At 46.0% G+C, this 16,527-nt stretch overlaps 2 protein-coding genes across 3 annotated transcripts in view; both read left to right on the forward strand.

The window, feature by feature from the left end:
- The window catches only part of LOC115175465 (tax1-binding protein 1 homolog B), a 47,948-nt gene extending 34,055 nt beyond the window's left edge, over window positions 1–13,893 (forward strand). For both annotated transcript variants that reach the window (XM_029734701.1, XM_029734700.1), the window contains exons 12-17: window positions 1,013–1,527; window positions 6,207–6,293; window positions 8,632–8,818; window positions 11,261–11,457; window positions 11,659–11,744; window positions 12,254–13,893. In XM_029734701.1, the coding sequence (XP_029590561.1) occupies window positions 1,013–1,527; window positions 6,207–6,293; window positions 8,632–8,818; window positions 11,261–11,457; window positions 11,659–11,744; window positions 12,254–12,464 (1,283 nt within the window). In that variant the 3' untranslated portion in view covers window positions 12,465–13,893. The remainder of the gene's footprint in view (window positions 1–1,012; window positions 1,528–6,206; window positions 6,294–8,631; window positions 8,819–11,260; window positions 11,458–11,658; window positions 11,745–12,253) is intronic.
- On the forward strand, window positions 1,835–3,751 carry LOC115175466 (sporozoite surface protein 2). The gene is made up of 2 exons (XM_029734702.1): window positions 1,835–2,027; window positions 2,079–3,751. Exons 1-2 carry the CDS (start codon window positions 1,970–1,972, stop codon window positions 3,692–3,694), a joined length of 1,674 nt encoding a protein of 557 aa, XP_029590562.1. The 5' UTR covers window positions 1,835–1,969; the 3' UTR covers window positions 3,695–3,751.
- Window positions 13,894–16,527: the final 2,634 nt, after the last annotated feature.

A 16,527-nucleotide genomic window follows, 5' to 3' on the forward strand; every position in this document is an offset into this window, starting at 1 on the left:
ACACACACTGACACCCAGTCCAGAGTCACCTACAGCAGGTATTCACACACACACACTGACACCCAGTCCAGAGTCACCTACAGCAGGTATATACACACACACTGACACCCAGTCCTGAGTCACCTACAGCAGGTATTCACTCACACACTGACACCCAGTCCAGAGTCACCTACAGCAGGTATTCACACACACACACACACTGACACCCAGTCCAGAGTCACCTACAGCAGGTATTCACACACACACTGACACCCAGTCCAGAGTCACCTACAGCAGGTATACACTCACACACTGACACTCAGTCCAGAGTCACCTACAGCAGGTATTCACACACACACTGACACCCAGTCCAGAGTCACCTACAGCAGGTATTCACACACACACACACACACACACACACACACACACACACACACACACACACACACACACACACACACACACACACACACACACACACACACACACACACACACACACAGTCCAGAGTCACCTACAGCAGGTATTCACACACACACTGACACCCAGTCCAGAGTCACCTACAGCCGGTATTCACACACACACACTGACACCCAGTCCAGAGTCACCTACAGCAGGTATTCACACACACACTGACACCCAGTCCAGAGTCACCTACAGCCGGTATTCACACACACACACTGACACCCAGTCCAGAGTCACCTACAGCAGGTATTCACACACACACTGACACCCAGTCCAGAGTCACCTACAGCAGGTAATCACACACACACTGACACCCAGTCCAGAGTAACCTACAGCAGGTATTCACACACACACTGACACCCAGTCCAGAGTCACCTACAGCAGGTATTCACACACACACTGACACCCAGTCCAGAGTCACCTACAGCAGGTATTCACACACACACACACACACACACACACACACACACACACACACACACACACACACACACATATATATACACACACACACACACACACACACATCTCTTTAATACTAAATCCTCTAACGTGTATATGTTTACAGGCAATCTGTCTGCAACTGTGCTGAGAGGAGACAGTGAGAGGCCAGTTGTCCCTAAACGGCGTGACAAAAACAGGGAACACACACACACTTACGCACAGACCGACGCACACACCAACACACACACCAACACATTCTCCGGCATGGAGACCATGAGAGCTGGGGAGAAAGAGTGGAAGGGGAGGAATGGGGAAGAGATGGAAAGAGAAGTGAGTGGAGAGGAGGAAGGGAAAGAAGATGGGAGTGTGGAAGAGGAGAGGAAGGAGGACAGGAGTGGAGGAGAGGAGAGCATGAAGATGGAGAGTTGGGTGGAGGTGGAGAATGAGAGGAAGAGTGCTGAAGAGGTGGATGAGAGGAGTGTGGAGGAGGAGGAGAGGAGGAGTGCGGAGGAGGTAGAGAAAGAACAGACTTGTTCAGTGGAGGAGGAGCTGGCGAGGATGGAGGAGAAGTGGGCGGAGCAGTGTGCTATCAACGAGACGCTTAAGCAGAGACTGGCCAATGAGGAGGAGCGATTCAGGGTAAGTCATCAACGCATACACACACACTATTCTCACACACACACACACACACACACACACACACACACCCAGTCTCTGCCAGGCTGATAAGGTTGTGTCTATGTCAGCCCTGTGAGGTCAGCTCAGTCTATATTGTTCCTCCTCTGGTCCCCATATTCCTGTGGACTGGCTCAGTGTGTGTGTGTGTGTGTGTGTGTGTGTGTGTGTGTGTGTGTGTGTGTGTGTGTGTGTGTGTGTGTGTGTGTGTGTGTGTGTGTGTGTGTGTGTGTGTGTGTGTGTGTGTGTGTGTGTGTGTGTGTGTGTGTGTGTGTGTGTGTGTGTGTGTGTGTGTGTGTGTGTGTGTGTCTGTGTCTGTGCGCAAGCGTGTGTTTCTCATGAGTAAGTATGTACTTCTCTCAGAGTCAGTTAGGCGTGTGTGTGTTTGAGTTCTGTGAGTGAGTGTATGCTCATCTGTGCAGTAAATAGTAGGCTTTTTCCTTTGATAGTGTCTCCAGATAGAGGTAAATACACAGACACAGTTAGTAACCCTAGCCCTAATGCTCCGGAGAGAGATAAATACACAGACACAGTTAGTAACCCTAGCCCTAATGGTCCGGAGAGAGATAAATACACAGACACAGTTAGTAACCCTAGCCCTAATGCTCCGGAGAGAGATAAATACACAGACACAGTTAGTAACCCTAGCCCTAATGGTCCGGAGAGAGATAAATACACAGACACAGTTAGTAACCCTAGCCCTAATGCTCCGGAGAGAGATAAATACACAGACACAGTTAGTAACCCTAGCCCTAATGCTCCGGAGAGAGATAAATACACAGACACAGTTAGTAACCCTAGCCCTAATGGTCCGGAGAGAGATAAATACACAGACACAGTTAGTAACCCTAGCCCTAATGGTCCGGAGAGAGATAAATACACAGACACAGTTAGTAACCCTAGCCCTAATGGTCCGGAGAGAGATAAATACACAGACACAGTTAGTAACCCTAGCCCTAATGGTCCGGAGAGAGATAAATACACAGACACAGTTAGTAACCCTAGCCCTAATGCTCCGGAGAGAGATAAATACACAGACACAGTTAGTAACCCTAGCCCTAATGGTCCGGAGAGAGATAAATACACAGACACAGTTAGTAACCCTAGCCCTAATGCTCCGGAGAGAGATAAATACACAGACACAGTTAGTAACCCTAGCCCTAATGGTCCGGAGAGAGATAAATACACAGACACAGTTAGTAACCCTAGCCCTAATGGTCCGGAGAGAGATAAATACACAGACACAGTTAGTAACCCTAGCCCTAATGGTCCGGAGAGAGATAAATACACAGACACAGTTAGTAACCCTAGCCCTAATGGTCCGGAGAGAGATAAATACACAGACACAGTTAGTAACCCTAGCCCTAATGCTCCGGAGAGAGATAAATACACAGACACAGTTAGTAACCCTAGCCCTAATGCTCCGGAGAGAGATAAATACACAGACACAGTTAGTAACCCTAGCCCTAATGCTCCGGAGAGAGATAAATACACAGACACAGTTAGTAACCCTAGCCCTAATGGTCCGGAGAGAGATAAATACACAGACACAGTTAGTAACCCTAGCCCTAATGGTCCGGAGAGAGATAAATACACAGACACAGTTAGTAACCCTAGCCCTAATGGTCCGGAGAGAGATAAATACACAGACACAGTTAGTAACCCTAGCCCTAATGCTCCGGAGAGAGATAAATACACAGACACAGTTAGTAACCCTAGCCCTAATGGTCCGGAGAGAGATAAATACACAGACACAGTTAGTAACCCTAGCCCTAATGGTCCGGAGAGAGATAAATACACAGACACAGTTAGTAACCCTAGCCCTAATGCTCCGGAGAGAGATAAATACACAGACACAGTTAGTAACCCTAGCCCTAATGCTCCGGAGAGAGATAAATACACAGACACAGTTAGTAACCCTAGCCCTAATGGTCCGGAGAGAGATAAATACACAGACACAGTTAGTAACCCTAGCCCTAATGCTCCGGAGAGAGATAAATACACAGACACAGTTAGTAACCCTAGCCCTAATGCTCCGGAGAGAGATAAATACACAGACACAGTTAGTAACCCTAGCCCTAATGGTCCGGAGAGAGAGACACACACACACACACACAGTGAAGAGGAGTAGAGGAGATGCATCAGAGATGAAGGGAGGATAGAAGGAAAACGAGCGGAAGGAAGGAGAGAAGAAAAACGAGGCATCTATGCAAGGGAGAGAATTGAGAGGGACCTGCTCGTCAAAAATGTCATTCCAAAAACATGGGCATTAATATGGAGTTGGTCCCCCCTTTGCTGCTATAACAGCCTCCACTCTTCTGGGAAGGCTTTCCACTAGATGATGGAACATTGCTGCAGGGACTTGCTTCCATTCAGCCACAAGACCATTAGTGAGGCCCGGCTCGCAGTCAACATTCCTATTCATCCCAAAGGTGTTCGATGGTGTTTTGGTCTGGGCTCTGTGCACGCCAGTCAAGTTCTTCCACACCGATCTCGACAAACCATTTCTGTATGGACCTCGCTTTGTGCACGGGGCATTGTCATGCTGAAACAGGAAAAGACCTTCCCCAAACTGCTGCCACAAATTTGGAAGCACAGAATTGCTAGAGCTGCCCCGGTCTCTGGAGTGATGGCGACGCGTGATTCATCACTTCATAGAATGGGTTTCCACTGCTCCAGAGTCCAATGGTGGCGAGCTTTACACCTCTCCAGCCAAAGCTTGGTATTGCGCATGGTGATCTTAGGGTTGTGTGCGGCAGCTCACCCATGGAAACTCATTTCATGAAGATCCCAACAAACAGTTCTTGTGCTGACGTTGCTTCCAGGGGCAGTTTGGAACTTGATAGTGAGTGTTACAACCGAGGACAGGCGATTTTTATGCGCTTCAGGACTCGGCAGTCCTGTTCTGTGAGCTTGTTTGGCCTACCACTTTGCGGCTGAGCCGTTGTTGCTCCTAGACTTTCCACTTCACAATAACAGCACTTACAGTTGACCGGGGCAGCTCTAGCAGGGCAGAAATTTGACAAACTGACCTGTTGGAAAGGTGGTATCCGATGACGGTGCCACGTTGAAAGTCACTGAGCTCTTCAGTAAGGCCATTCTACTGCCAATGTTTGTCTATGGAGATCACATAGCGGTGTGCTCGATTATATACACCTGTCCACCACGGGTGTTGCTGAAATAGCAGAATCCAGTCATGAAGGGGTGTCCACATACTTTTGGCCATGTAGTATACAGTACATATACTTTAGTACATTCGGAAAGTATTTTATTTTCCTCATTAATCTACACACAATACCCCATAATGACAAAGTTAAAACTGATTTTTCAGACGCTTTACCCAGCACTTTGTTGAAGCACCTTTGGCAGCGATTACAGCCTTGAGTCTTATTGGGTATGACGCTACAAGCTTAGCACACATGTATTTGGGGAGTTTCCCCATTCTTCTCTGCAGATCCTCTCAAGCTCTGTCAGGTTGGATGGGGAGCGTTGCTGTACAACTATTTTCAGGTCTCTCCAGAGATGTTCGATCGGGTTCAAGTCCGGGCTCTGACTGGGCCACTCAAGGACATTCAAAGACTTGTCCCGAAGCCACTCCTGCATTGTCTTGGCTGTGTGGTTAGGGTCGTCCTGTTGGAAGGTGAACCTTCACCCCAGTCTGAGGTCATGAGCGCTCTGGAGCAGGTTTTCATCAAGGATCTCTCTGTACTTTGCTCCGTTCATCTTTCCCTTGATCCTTACTAGTCTCACAGTACCTGCCGCTGAAAAACATCCCCACAGCATGATACTCCCACCACCATGCTTCACTGTAGGGATGGTGCCAGGGTTCCTCCAGACGTGACGCTTGGCATTCCAATTCAATCTTGGTTTCATCAGACCAGAGAATCTTGTTTCTATTGGTCTGAGTCTTTAGGTAAACTCCAAGCAGCCTGTCATGTACCTTTTACTGAGGAGTGGCTTCAGTCTGGCCACTCTACCATAAAGGCCTGATTGGTGGAGTTCTGCAGAGATGGTTGTCCTTCTGGAAGGTTCTCCCATCTCCACTTAGGAACTCTGGAGCTCTGTCAGAGTGACCATCGGGTTCTTGGTCACCTCCCCGACCAAGGCCCTTCTCCCCCGATTACTCTGTTTGGCTGGGCGGACAGCTTTATGAAGAGTCTTGGTGGTTCCAAACTTCTTCCATTTAATAATGAGTTCTTGGGGACCTTCAATGCTGCAGAAATGTTTTGGTACCCTTCCCCAGATCTGTGCCTCGACACAATCCTGTCTCGGAGCTCTATGGACAATTCCTTCGACCTCATGGCTTAGTTTTTGATGTGAAATGTGAACTGTTGGACCTAACATAGACAGGTGTGTGCCTTTCCAAATCATGTCCAATCAATTGAATTTACCACAGGTGGACTCCAATCAAGTTGTAGAAACATCTCAAGGATGATCAATGGAAACAATTTTGGGTCTCAGAGCAAAGGGTCTGAATACAAAACATTTCTAAAAACCTGTTTTAGCTTTGTCATTATGGGGTATTGTGTGGAGATTGATGAGGTAGTATAAGGCTGTAACTTAACAATGTGCATACAGTGCCTTCAGAAAGTATTCACACCCCTTGGCTTTCTCCCCAAAAATGTGTGTTACAAATTGTGTAGATCCAGATGGTAGAGAGGGCCATGGAGGTGACAGAGCTGAAGGAGAGTCTGGCTCAGGCCCTCAGAGAGAAGAACCAACTCAAGGAGGTACTATGAACATTCACCAGTTATAACCGTTTTTATTAAGTGCTTTCATAGAGCTACTACTGAAGCCTGCAAGAGTTTATATTATATTTATATAATATATATATTTTTTACATTTAACCTTTATTTAACTTGGCAAGTCAGTTAATAACAAATTATTATTTACAAAGACGGCCTACCGGGAACAACTGCCTCGTTAAGGGACAGAACGACAGATTTTTACCTTGTCAACTCGGGGATTCGATCCAGCAGCCTTTTCGGTTACTGGCCCAACGCTCTAACTACTATGCTACCTGCCGCCCCATAATAAGCCTACCAAAAGCACTGGATTTACCTACCTACTACAATTTATGTAGCTTCCTCCCTCTCCCCCAATATCTAGATTCCAACTAATGATACTGTACTGCCATGATACACTAACCATTAAATGGTGCAAATGTCATCCTCTGTGTTTGTTTCACCCCGTGGTCAGCCGCGTTTAAATGTTAACTTCATTAGTGCAGGGCTATCTAGTTTATCTAGAGAGGGGGGAGGAGAAAGAAAATCGGTCTTTTCACAGAATTGCCACAAACTATTATGACCCCTCTATGGAAAGATGAGACTCACGATGGCATGCTCCCTTTTGCTCTACGGCCCCCACAAGTGTATTGGGACTCGTCTGAAGTCGGTACAGCCGATCTGCCATCTTCTGTCTGTAGCGTCCCAACAGTTTGGGCTACTCAATAATATGACCCCTCTGTGGAAAGGTGAGACTCTCACGAACGCGTACATGTTTTGCTCTAGGATGCCCACAGGTCTCACAAGACTCCTCTGAAGGTCCCCCTATACCAGTTGAAAAAATGAATGGAAGTACAGTACCAGTCAGGTTTGGACACACCTACTCATTCCAGGTTTTTTCATAATTTTTACTATTTTCTACATTGTAGAATAATAGTGAAGACATCAAAACTATGAAATAACACATATGGAATCATGTAGTAACCAAACAAGTGTTAAACAAATCAAAATATATTTTACATTTAAGATTCTTCAAAGTAGCCACCTTTGCCTTGATGACTTTGCACACTTGGCATTCTCTCAACCAGCTTCACCTGGAATGCTTTTCCAACAGTCTTGAAGGAGTTCCCACATATGATGAGCACTTGTTGGCTGCTTTTCCTTCACTCTGCGGTCCAACTTATCCCAAAACCTTGGATGAGTAGGTGTGTCCAAACTGTTGACTGGTACTGTATATATGGAGAATGTTTAGTGCCAAAAATAAGGGGTTAAATACAGTAAAAATATTTCATGTTTCCTGATCTTTCTTATATCTCTCAGATATAGGACAGACACTTCAGAATAAACGTCCTTAAGTTTTTTTGGGGGGGACGGACTAGCTGTTGTTCCATGTAGTGAATCTGTTAGTCAATACGTTTGTATGGGTTAATAGCAAAGGCCAAATTCATTTATTTTTTTTTGATACTTAAAGGGGTATTCAAATATAAAATCAAATAGCAAAATTATCCTTGGTATGAGTCATGACCTTCTTTAAAACAATTCCATAAAGCTTAGCGCTTAGACTGTAATGGGTTAAAGCTAGAATCCTTAGTTGCTACATCCATCCTGGACCTAATTCCATAAAGCTTAGGGCTTAGACTGTAATGGGTTAAAGCTAGAATCCTTAGTTGCTACATCCATCCTGGACCTAATTCGTGATATATACTCATTGATTCTTGAAAAATATAATAAATAATAATATAAAAATATAACTTCTAAATGCCTCATGAGTTTAGTTCAACTGTCGAACCCCATCAAAACCCAACATAACGCTTGTTTTACTCCAATGTTTAACAATGTAAACAAACACTGTATAGCCTGAAAACATTGTTAAAACTATCATTTCGATATGTATGGTCAGTCCTTGCATCTATAGCTCTGTCTATGAATTTGAGAGTGGTAACATTTCTCCAGGCCATTTCTCTTTTTACCAAAACAGAGGTGAGGTGACCCTTTGTTATTGTTTCAGTTAAGGCCTCTAGCTGTTAAAGTCGGGTAATGTCAAGAGGAAACCACGCCCCTTGACATTGGTTTTGTTGTTGGACCTCAATAGAAATAAGCCTTCAGACTTTGTTTTTATCCTCAATCATTTTTTATGTAAATGTTGTCTCCGGCAGGAGCAGCATACTGCTTTTAATTATCCAATACATTTAATCAACCAATCAAACAAACAAACCCTAAATTATTGAAAAGATAAGCACCGTCTGATTACCTGGTTTTCTTGGTTTTATTCGGTGCTAAAATCTTTTCCAATAATTTGTTTTGTTTTAAGTTGTCCTCACTGTCCATCTTCTCCCCATGCCAGGAGCTGCAGCAGTGTCAGGGCCGACAGAGCGAGCAGGAGGCTGATGGTCAGGGGTCAGAGGTCAAACAGCCTGTGTTGCTGCGCTACCCACTTCCCTACCCCCAGGACCCCTCCCCACCCCCCCTGGTACCCCAGAGACCTGCAGAGCTGCAGTACGGGAACCCCTACTCCACCGACAACACTCGAGGTGAGACCCCCCCACACCTAGCTACACTACATGTAAAAAGTATGTGGACAAATTAGTGAATTCGGCTATTTCAGCCACACCCATTGTTGACAGGTGTATAAAAATCGAGCACACCGCCATGCAATCTCCATAGACAAACATTGGCAGTAGAATCGCCCGTACTAAAGAGCTCAGTGACTTTCAATGTGGCGCTATCATAGGATGCCACCTTTCCAACAAGTCAGTTCGTCAAATTTCTGCCCTGCTAGACCTGCCCCGGTCAACTGTAAGTGCTGTTATTGTGAAGTGGAACATCTAAAAGCAACAACGGCTCAGCCGGTAAGTGGGAGGCCACACAGGCTCACAGAACAGGGCCGCCAAGTGATGAAGCTTGTGGCGCGTAAAAATCGCCTGTCCTTGGTTGCAACACTCACTCCCGAGTTCCAAACTGCCTCTGGAAGCAACGTCAGCACAAGAGCTGTTCGTCGGGAGCTTCATGAAAGGGGTTTCCATGGCCGAGCAGCCGCACACAAGCTTAATACTCTGACTACACCACTCGCGTCGCAAAATAAATGTAGAAATCTATGTTATTCAATTATTGCACCCATACTTCTCACGCGCGTCAACGAGCGTCTGCATTGCAAGGGCTAAACTAGAAGTCCTTTCTATTTCTGACGCAGATCGCGCTGCAAGTCCTGCCTCTCCCATCTCCTCATTGGTTTATAGAAGCAGGTATCCACGTGCCATCTCCTCATTGGTTATACCCACGTGGGTGATTGAAAGACGAACTGTTTTGCTGGTTGTCGTAGTAATACTATGAAAGTTTACATGCCAATCACCATATAAGTTCAAAGATGAATAATCCTGGAAGGAGGCGAGATGACAAATTAGCTAGCAAGTGCAAGCTAACTAGCTAAATTGCCATAAATGTTTAATGCTTTTCGACCTGTCCCCAAATGAATGTCATTGGTTCAGAGTTTGTTTTGATATTCTAACCTGTGTGTCGTGATTGCGTTTGGTGTAGGGGGACAACATTTATGCACGATGGTGCACGTGCGCAGCCGGTTTGGGTTCCGTGTAAGATCACAATGCCAAGCGTCGGTGTAAAGCTCACTGCCATTGGACTCTGGATCAGTGAAAACGCGTTCTCTGGAGTGATGAATCACACTTCACCACCTGGCAGTCCGACAGACAACTTTGGGTTTGATGGAGGCCATGAGAACGCTACCTGCCCCAATGCATAGTGCCAACTGTAAAGTCTGGTGGAGGAGGAATAATGGTCTGGGGCTGTTTTTTAGTTCCAGTGAAGGGAAATCTTAACGCTACAGCATGCAACATTATGGACGATTCTCTGCTTCCAACTTTGTGGCAACAGTTTGGGGAAGGCCCTTTCCTGTTTCAGCATGACAATGCCCCATGCACAAAACGAGGTCCATACAGAAATGGTTTGTCGAGATCGGTGTGGAAGAACTTGACTGGCCTGCACAGAGCCCTGACCTCAACCCCATCGAACACCTTTGGGATGAATTGGAACGCCGACTGCGAGCCAGGCCTAATCGCCCAACATCAGTGCCTGACCTCACTAATGGTCTTGTAGCTGAATGGAAGCAAGTCCTTGCAGCAATGTTCCAACATCTAGTGGAAAGCCTTCCCAGAAGAGTGGAGGCTGTCATAGCAGCAAAGGGGGGACCAACTCCATATAAATGCCCATGATTTTTGAATGAAATGTTGCGTGTCAACATACTTTTGGCAATGTAGTGTGTCTGATCCGTCTGTCTCTGGCTGTAATCTCTGTCCCATCTCTGTCTAGCATTGTCTACGCTGTGTTTCTATGTCCCAGCTTCTGTACTATCCGTCTGATTCTATCTTAGACATGCGCAGCCTGGGAGCCTGTCTCTCTTGGTCTCTATCTCTCAATACTGTCTCTATCTAGCATTATCTACACTGTGTTTCTATTTCCCAGATTCTTTTCTATCGCTCCCAGGCTACCCATCTCTCCCTCTCTCCATTTCAGCCTTGTCTGTCTCTCTTGGTCTCCCTCTCTCCATTTCAGCCCTGTCTGTCTCTCTTGGTCGCCATCTCTCCCTCTCGCCTCCATTTCAGCCCTGTCTGTCTCTCTTGGTCTCCATCTCTCCCTCTCGCCTCAATTTCAGCCCTGTCTGTCTCTCTTGGTCGCCATCTCTCCCTCTCTCCTCCATTTCAGCCCTGTCTGTCTCTCTTGGTCTCCCTCTCTCCTCCATTTCAGCCCTGTCTGTCTCTCTTGGTCTCCTTCTCCTCTCTCTCTTCCATTTCAGCCCTGTCTGTCTCTCTTGGTCTCCCTCTCTCTTCCATTTCAGCCCTGTCTGTCTCTCTTGGTCTCCCTCTCTTCTCTCTTCCATTTCAGCCCTGTCTGTCTCTCTTGGAGAGATGGAGACCATCTTCTGCACACACACTCTTAAACACTTCCTGTGTTGTTTTGTCCAGACGGGGCAGACGGCGCCCTGTCCCCGGAGCAGATGCTCCGCCCCCCTCCTGAGGCCCCTGGTGCGTGCGCCCCTCCGGCCCCCTCACCGACCCCAGGTGCAGACTGGGAGAGAGAGGTGGTCTGCATCCAGCCCTCTTCCTCACGAAGCATGAGCCCCCCTGACGGACTGGAACACTCCCCCGAGGAGCCACGCAACGTGAGTTCACACACACACACACACCCCCTCACCTCAAACATCAGGGAGGGAAATGCAAAACTGAGTTAGATCAATGTATAGGGGTGACTTGTTCTGTTCCCTTATTGGGAGGACATCACACATCCTCTATCTCTATTAACACACTATTAAACTGAGGAGAGAGCTGTCAGTGAGGTGTGTGTGTGTGTCTCTATACTGTAGGTCGGTGATGGGGAGCAGCCTGCCTGCAATCATCAGGCCAGCAGCAGACTTACCGCTAACAGGAGCAGCTTCTGTTTCGACCCCAGGTAACACACACATATGACCCACACAGACAATACACAAAATACTATCCCAGCTAACCCAACACTCTCTTTCTCCCCCCTGCTCTCTCTCCCCCCTCTGCTACTTCTCTCTCCCATCTGATCCTTCTCTCTCTCCCATCTGATCCTTCTCTCTCTCCCATCTGATCCTTCTCTCTCCCATCTGATCCTTCTCTCTCTCCCATCTGATCCTTCTCTCTCTCCCATCTGATCCTTCTCTCTCTCCCATCTGCTCCTTCTCTCTCCCATCTGCTCCTTCTCTCTCCCATCTGATCCTTCTCTCTCCCATCTGATCCTTCTCTCTCTCCCATCTGATCCTTCTCTCTCTCCCATCTGATCCTTCTCTCTCTCTCTCCCATCTGATCCTTCTCTCTCTCCCATCTGATCCTTCTCTCTCTCTCCCATCTGATCCTGCTCTCTCTCATCTGATCCTTCTCTCTCCCATCTGATCCTTCTCTCTCTCCCATCTGATCCTTCTTTCTCCCTCCACTCAGTGGTGAGGTTCACAAGCGCTGTCCGTTGTGCGAGGTGATTTTCCCGCCCCACTTTGAGCAGCGTAGCTTTGAGCAGCACGTGGAGAGCCACTGGAAGGTGTGTCCTGTGTGCTCTGAGCAGTTCCCTCTCCACTGCCATCAGCAGCTCTTCCAGAAGCACGTGCTCACACACTTTGACGGCCATGTGCTAAACTTCGCCAACATGGAGTAGCAGGGCAGTGTGTGTGAAAGGGAAGGTTTGAATTAAGGGATGTAAAGAAAAATAAAGGAACATTTACTCAAATGGGGGTCGGGATGATTTCATTACAATTTAACTCGGACCAAGAAGGGAGATTCCAAATCAAGATGAGAAAAGTCATTGGGGGTAAATTTTACTTTTAATGTTGGAAATGGAATTAACTCCAGCCCTGGCCTCACACACTTCCACGAGAACATGCTACCTTTCAAAAACATCAAGGAGTGTGTGTATGACTTTGTAAAGGGGGGAGTTTGTCAGTTTAGGGAAATTACAACAACAACAAAAACTTTTGCGTGAGGTTTCGGAGCTCTTTGGTTTTGTCCCATGTTGATGATATCATCACTGCATGTGTTTAGTATCTGTAGGATTCATCTGCGTTAATCAGCCAGTCAATAGTAGCTACTTTACAATACTTTTGTGTTTCTGTTCCCAGTCACTCTGTAGCCACATGTAGAAACAGGTGACATCCAGGGATGGGAGGGATGGGAGGGAGGGGGTAGGATCTTGGGAGGAGATATGTGGTCTTGAAGCACCTCCAGCCCAATGTAATGTACAGTATGATTCAAACTCTTGTCAGCAAAAGACGTCAGACGGTTAAAAAATAATTCGCACTATTGTTTGACTGCACTGAAAATACTTTTATTCTGAATGTATAGTGTGTGTGTGTATAACTGGGTGGTTCAAGCCCTGAATGCTGATTGGCTGACAGCTGTGCTATATTAGACCGTATACCACTGGTATGGCAAAACAACTATTTTTACTGCTCTAATTACGTTGGTAACCAGTTTATAATAGCAATAAGGCACCTCAGGGGATTGTGATGTATGGCCAATATACCACGGCTAAGGGCTGTGTCCATCGTGCATAAAGAACGGCCCTTAGCCATGGTATATTGGCCATACACCACACCCCCTCGGGCATTATTGTTGAAATAAAAAAATATATATGAGAAGTAATACTATTATGGAGAAATGTTTCAATTGCTGTTGTGACAATGTATTCCCACATGTTTTAGTAATGACAGATTGTTTTACTTCCTGGTCTCCATTCACTGGATAGGCTAATATTCTCCTGGACATTCCGCTTCAGTTGATTGGAGGGAAGGTAACATGAACGCTATAGAAAACTACTGTACTCTTGGCTATGGACTCTTTCACCGTGTTAAGATTCTAACGATTGTCATCTTTACCTCCTTTGTTTGGGTCAAAGTAAATTGTTGTGCGTCTCTGACTCCTGTCAGTCTGAGATTTTACTGTTCTTTCAATGTGACCACAGTGCTGTACTTTTGGCTTCAAAAGTTTCACACGTGTGTCTGTCATGTCCAAATGCGGCCCTTTGAAAGTGTGTGTGTAGGTTTGTATGTGAGCATTAAAAATAAAGTACGCTTGTCAAATGGATACAATTGTCTTTCCATCTTCTGGGTCAAACCCCCCCCAACCCCATTCAGACAGTTCTGGCTAACGTTGTCTTTATTTTTTCATGTAATAGTGTTCACATTTATGAAGCAGCAGCTTATGTAAAAACAGTTTGATATAGTACACAGATCTCCTTCCTCACACCCTCTGTTGCCTCCATACAAATAGGAAACATTGTTCTCCACAACATATGAAAATATCATTTAAACGCACTTGACACACATTACAATACATTCACTGTACACAGTATATCGGAATAGTCCCCCTCACACACGCTTGTACTGTACTCCTCACATCCCCGCTGTGTAATACTGTCAGGCTCCCTGTTAAACTGTGTATTTAAACTGTAACCATAGTGACCTGCATCTCTGCGGGGAGAGGACAGGTTTACAAGTGTTTGACAGATCCCAACCTGGCGAACTCTGGTCTCTGTCGAACTCCCTCTCTGATCCCTCGGCAAAATGCGCTGGAGCCAAGGCTTCCAGGTACGGAAAACCCGGCAGACACTCCGGAACGTGTTCTGTACAGCCACAATCAAAAACACTACCCCAACAATGCTACCTTCCTCTTTCACTGACAGTTTGTTTCTGTCTTGTATTCACATAGCGTCTCAGTAGGAGTGGTGTTCTAGGATCAGGTCCCCGCTCGTATTCATTATGGTTTCAAAGGCTTCTGTTTTTTGTGAGGCACTTACTCTGAGACGCCTTGTGAATACAGGTGCACTTTGCCACACCCATGTCAAGGGTTGTTATGGCAACAGTCAAGCGTATGTGTTGGGGTACCTTCAGACTCAGACCATTATCACAGAACAGGTTAGAAATGTTTTCGGGCCTGGAAAGGGGTAACATTTTGCCAACGGGCACCACTTTTTGACACTACACCACTCTGCTGTACTCTGAAGGCAAGGTATCACAAATAGGCCAGAACATGCTTACCTTGACACAATTTGACAGTACATCAGACTGCTTCTGTAAAGCAGGAGGCTATGGGCAAGGTCCTGGTTATGACACTATCTGCATCCCAAATGGCATTCCCTATACAGTGCACCACTGTTGACCAGGGCCCATAGGTAGTGCACTTTATGGAATAGGGTGTCATTTAGAACACAGATTTCATCTAAAATGTCACTATTCCCCGTATACAAAAATAGGGTGTCATTTGAGACAGCCGTATATTATAACACTATGGAGGACTGTAACAGAGAAGGCTGAATAATAACACAAGAAGCTGAAAAGCTCAGATACTGCAGAAAGACTTGGCTAAGAAGCAACACACTCACACAGACTGTACTGGAATGCTGTAGTCTACAACGCAAGGCAATCAAAGTTTGTAGATGTAATCTCTGGAGATACACCCTTTAAGACAAACACATGCACAAAAACAAAACATACCATCGACACTCCCACACATACACAGTCACACACATACACACTGGAGGCGCAATGAGAGCCGTGTTCCCTTGACACGTTTGCGCACCTCTTTGATGAAATCGTAAGACAGTCTCTCTCCCCCCTCCCCCCTCAGGCACATGGTAATGTAAATGTTTGGCAGTAGAGAGCTGTTGGCAATGATCATGGAAAAGTAACCAGAAACAATACTTGGCAACTGGAATAGAATAGAGCATGATGCCTCAACTGGTCTGCTCACACTGTAAAGTCTGGAATAACCTTCTGGAATACAGGATGATGCCTCAACTGGTCTGCTCACACTGTACAGTCTGGAATAACCTAGAATACAGGATGATGCCTCAACTGGTCTGCTCACACTGTACAGTCTGGAATAACCTAGAATACAGGATGATGCCTCAACTGGTCTGCTCACACTGTACAGTCTGGAATAACCTTCTGGAATACAGGATGATGCCTCAACTGGTCTGCTCACACTGTACAGTCTGGAATAACCTAGAATACAGGATGATGCCTCAACTGGTCTGCTCACACTGTACAGTCTGGAGTAACCTAGAATACAGGATGATGGCTCAACTGGTCTGCTCACACTGTACAGTCTGGAATAACCTAGAATACAGGATGATGCCTCAACTGGTCTGCTCACACTGTACAGTCTGGAATAACCTTCTAGAATACAGGATGATGCCTCAACTGGTCTGCTCACACTGTACAGTCTGGAATAACCTTCTAGAATACAGGATGATGCCTCAACTGGTCTGCTCACACTGTACAGTCTGGAATAACCTTCTGGAATACAGGATGATGCCTCAACTGGTCTGCTCACACTGTACAGTCTGGAATAAACTTCTAGAATACAGGATGCACAATCCATTCCGAAATCATTAGGGAGAAGTCCTAGAACCGTTCTAGAACAGAGGGAATGAAGAAATACTAGTTTCCTTGTTTCTCTATATGGGCTGAACGCTAACATGAAATCTGTGCATTAAAATCAATTCAGAACTGTGAAAAATGTATTTCGGGACGCAGATCTCAAGTTAGGATTCAAGCCATAGTCTCTTTGTTTTTGCTGCTGGGGATATCTAGACCTGAGGTCACCTAGCTGTTTCAACTTTGACCTATGACAACAGAACAAGTTGTCTCGGGGTTGAGGAATGAAAAAAAAAAAAAACACTTACTGATGAAATATCAAAAGAAAATAATATCTGGAAAATA

Source organism: Salmo trutta, chromosome 36 (assembly GCF_901001165.1).
Source record: "Salmo trutta chromosome 36, fSalTru1.1, whole genome shotgun sequence".
Lineage (NCBI taxonomy): Eukaryota > Metazoa > Chordata > Actinopteri > Salmoniformes > Salmonidae > Salmo > Salmo trutta.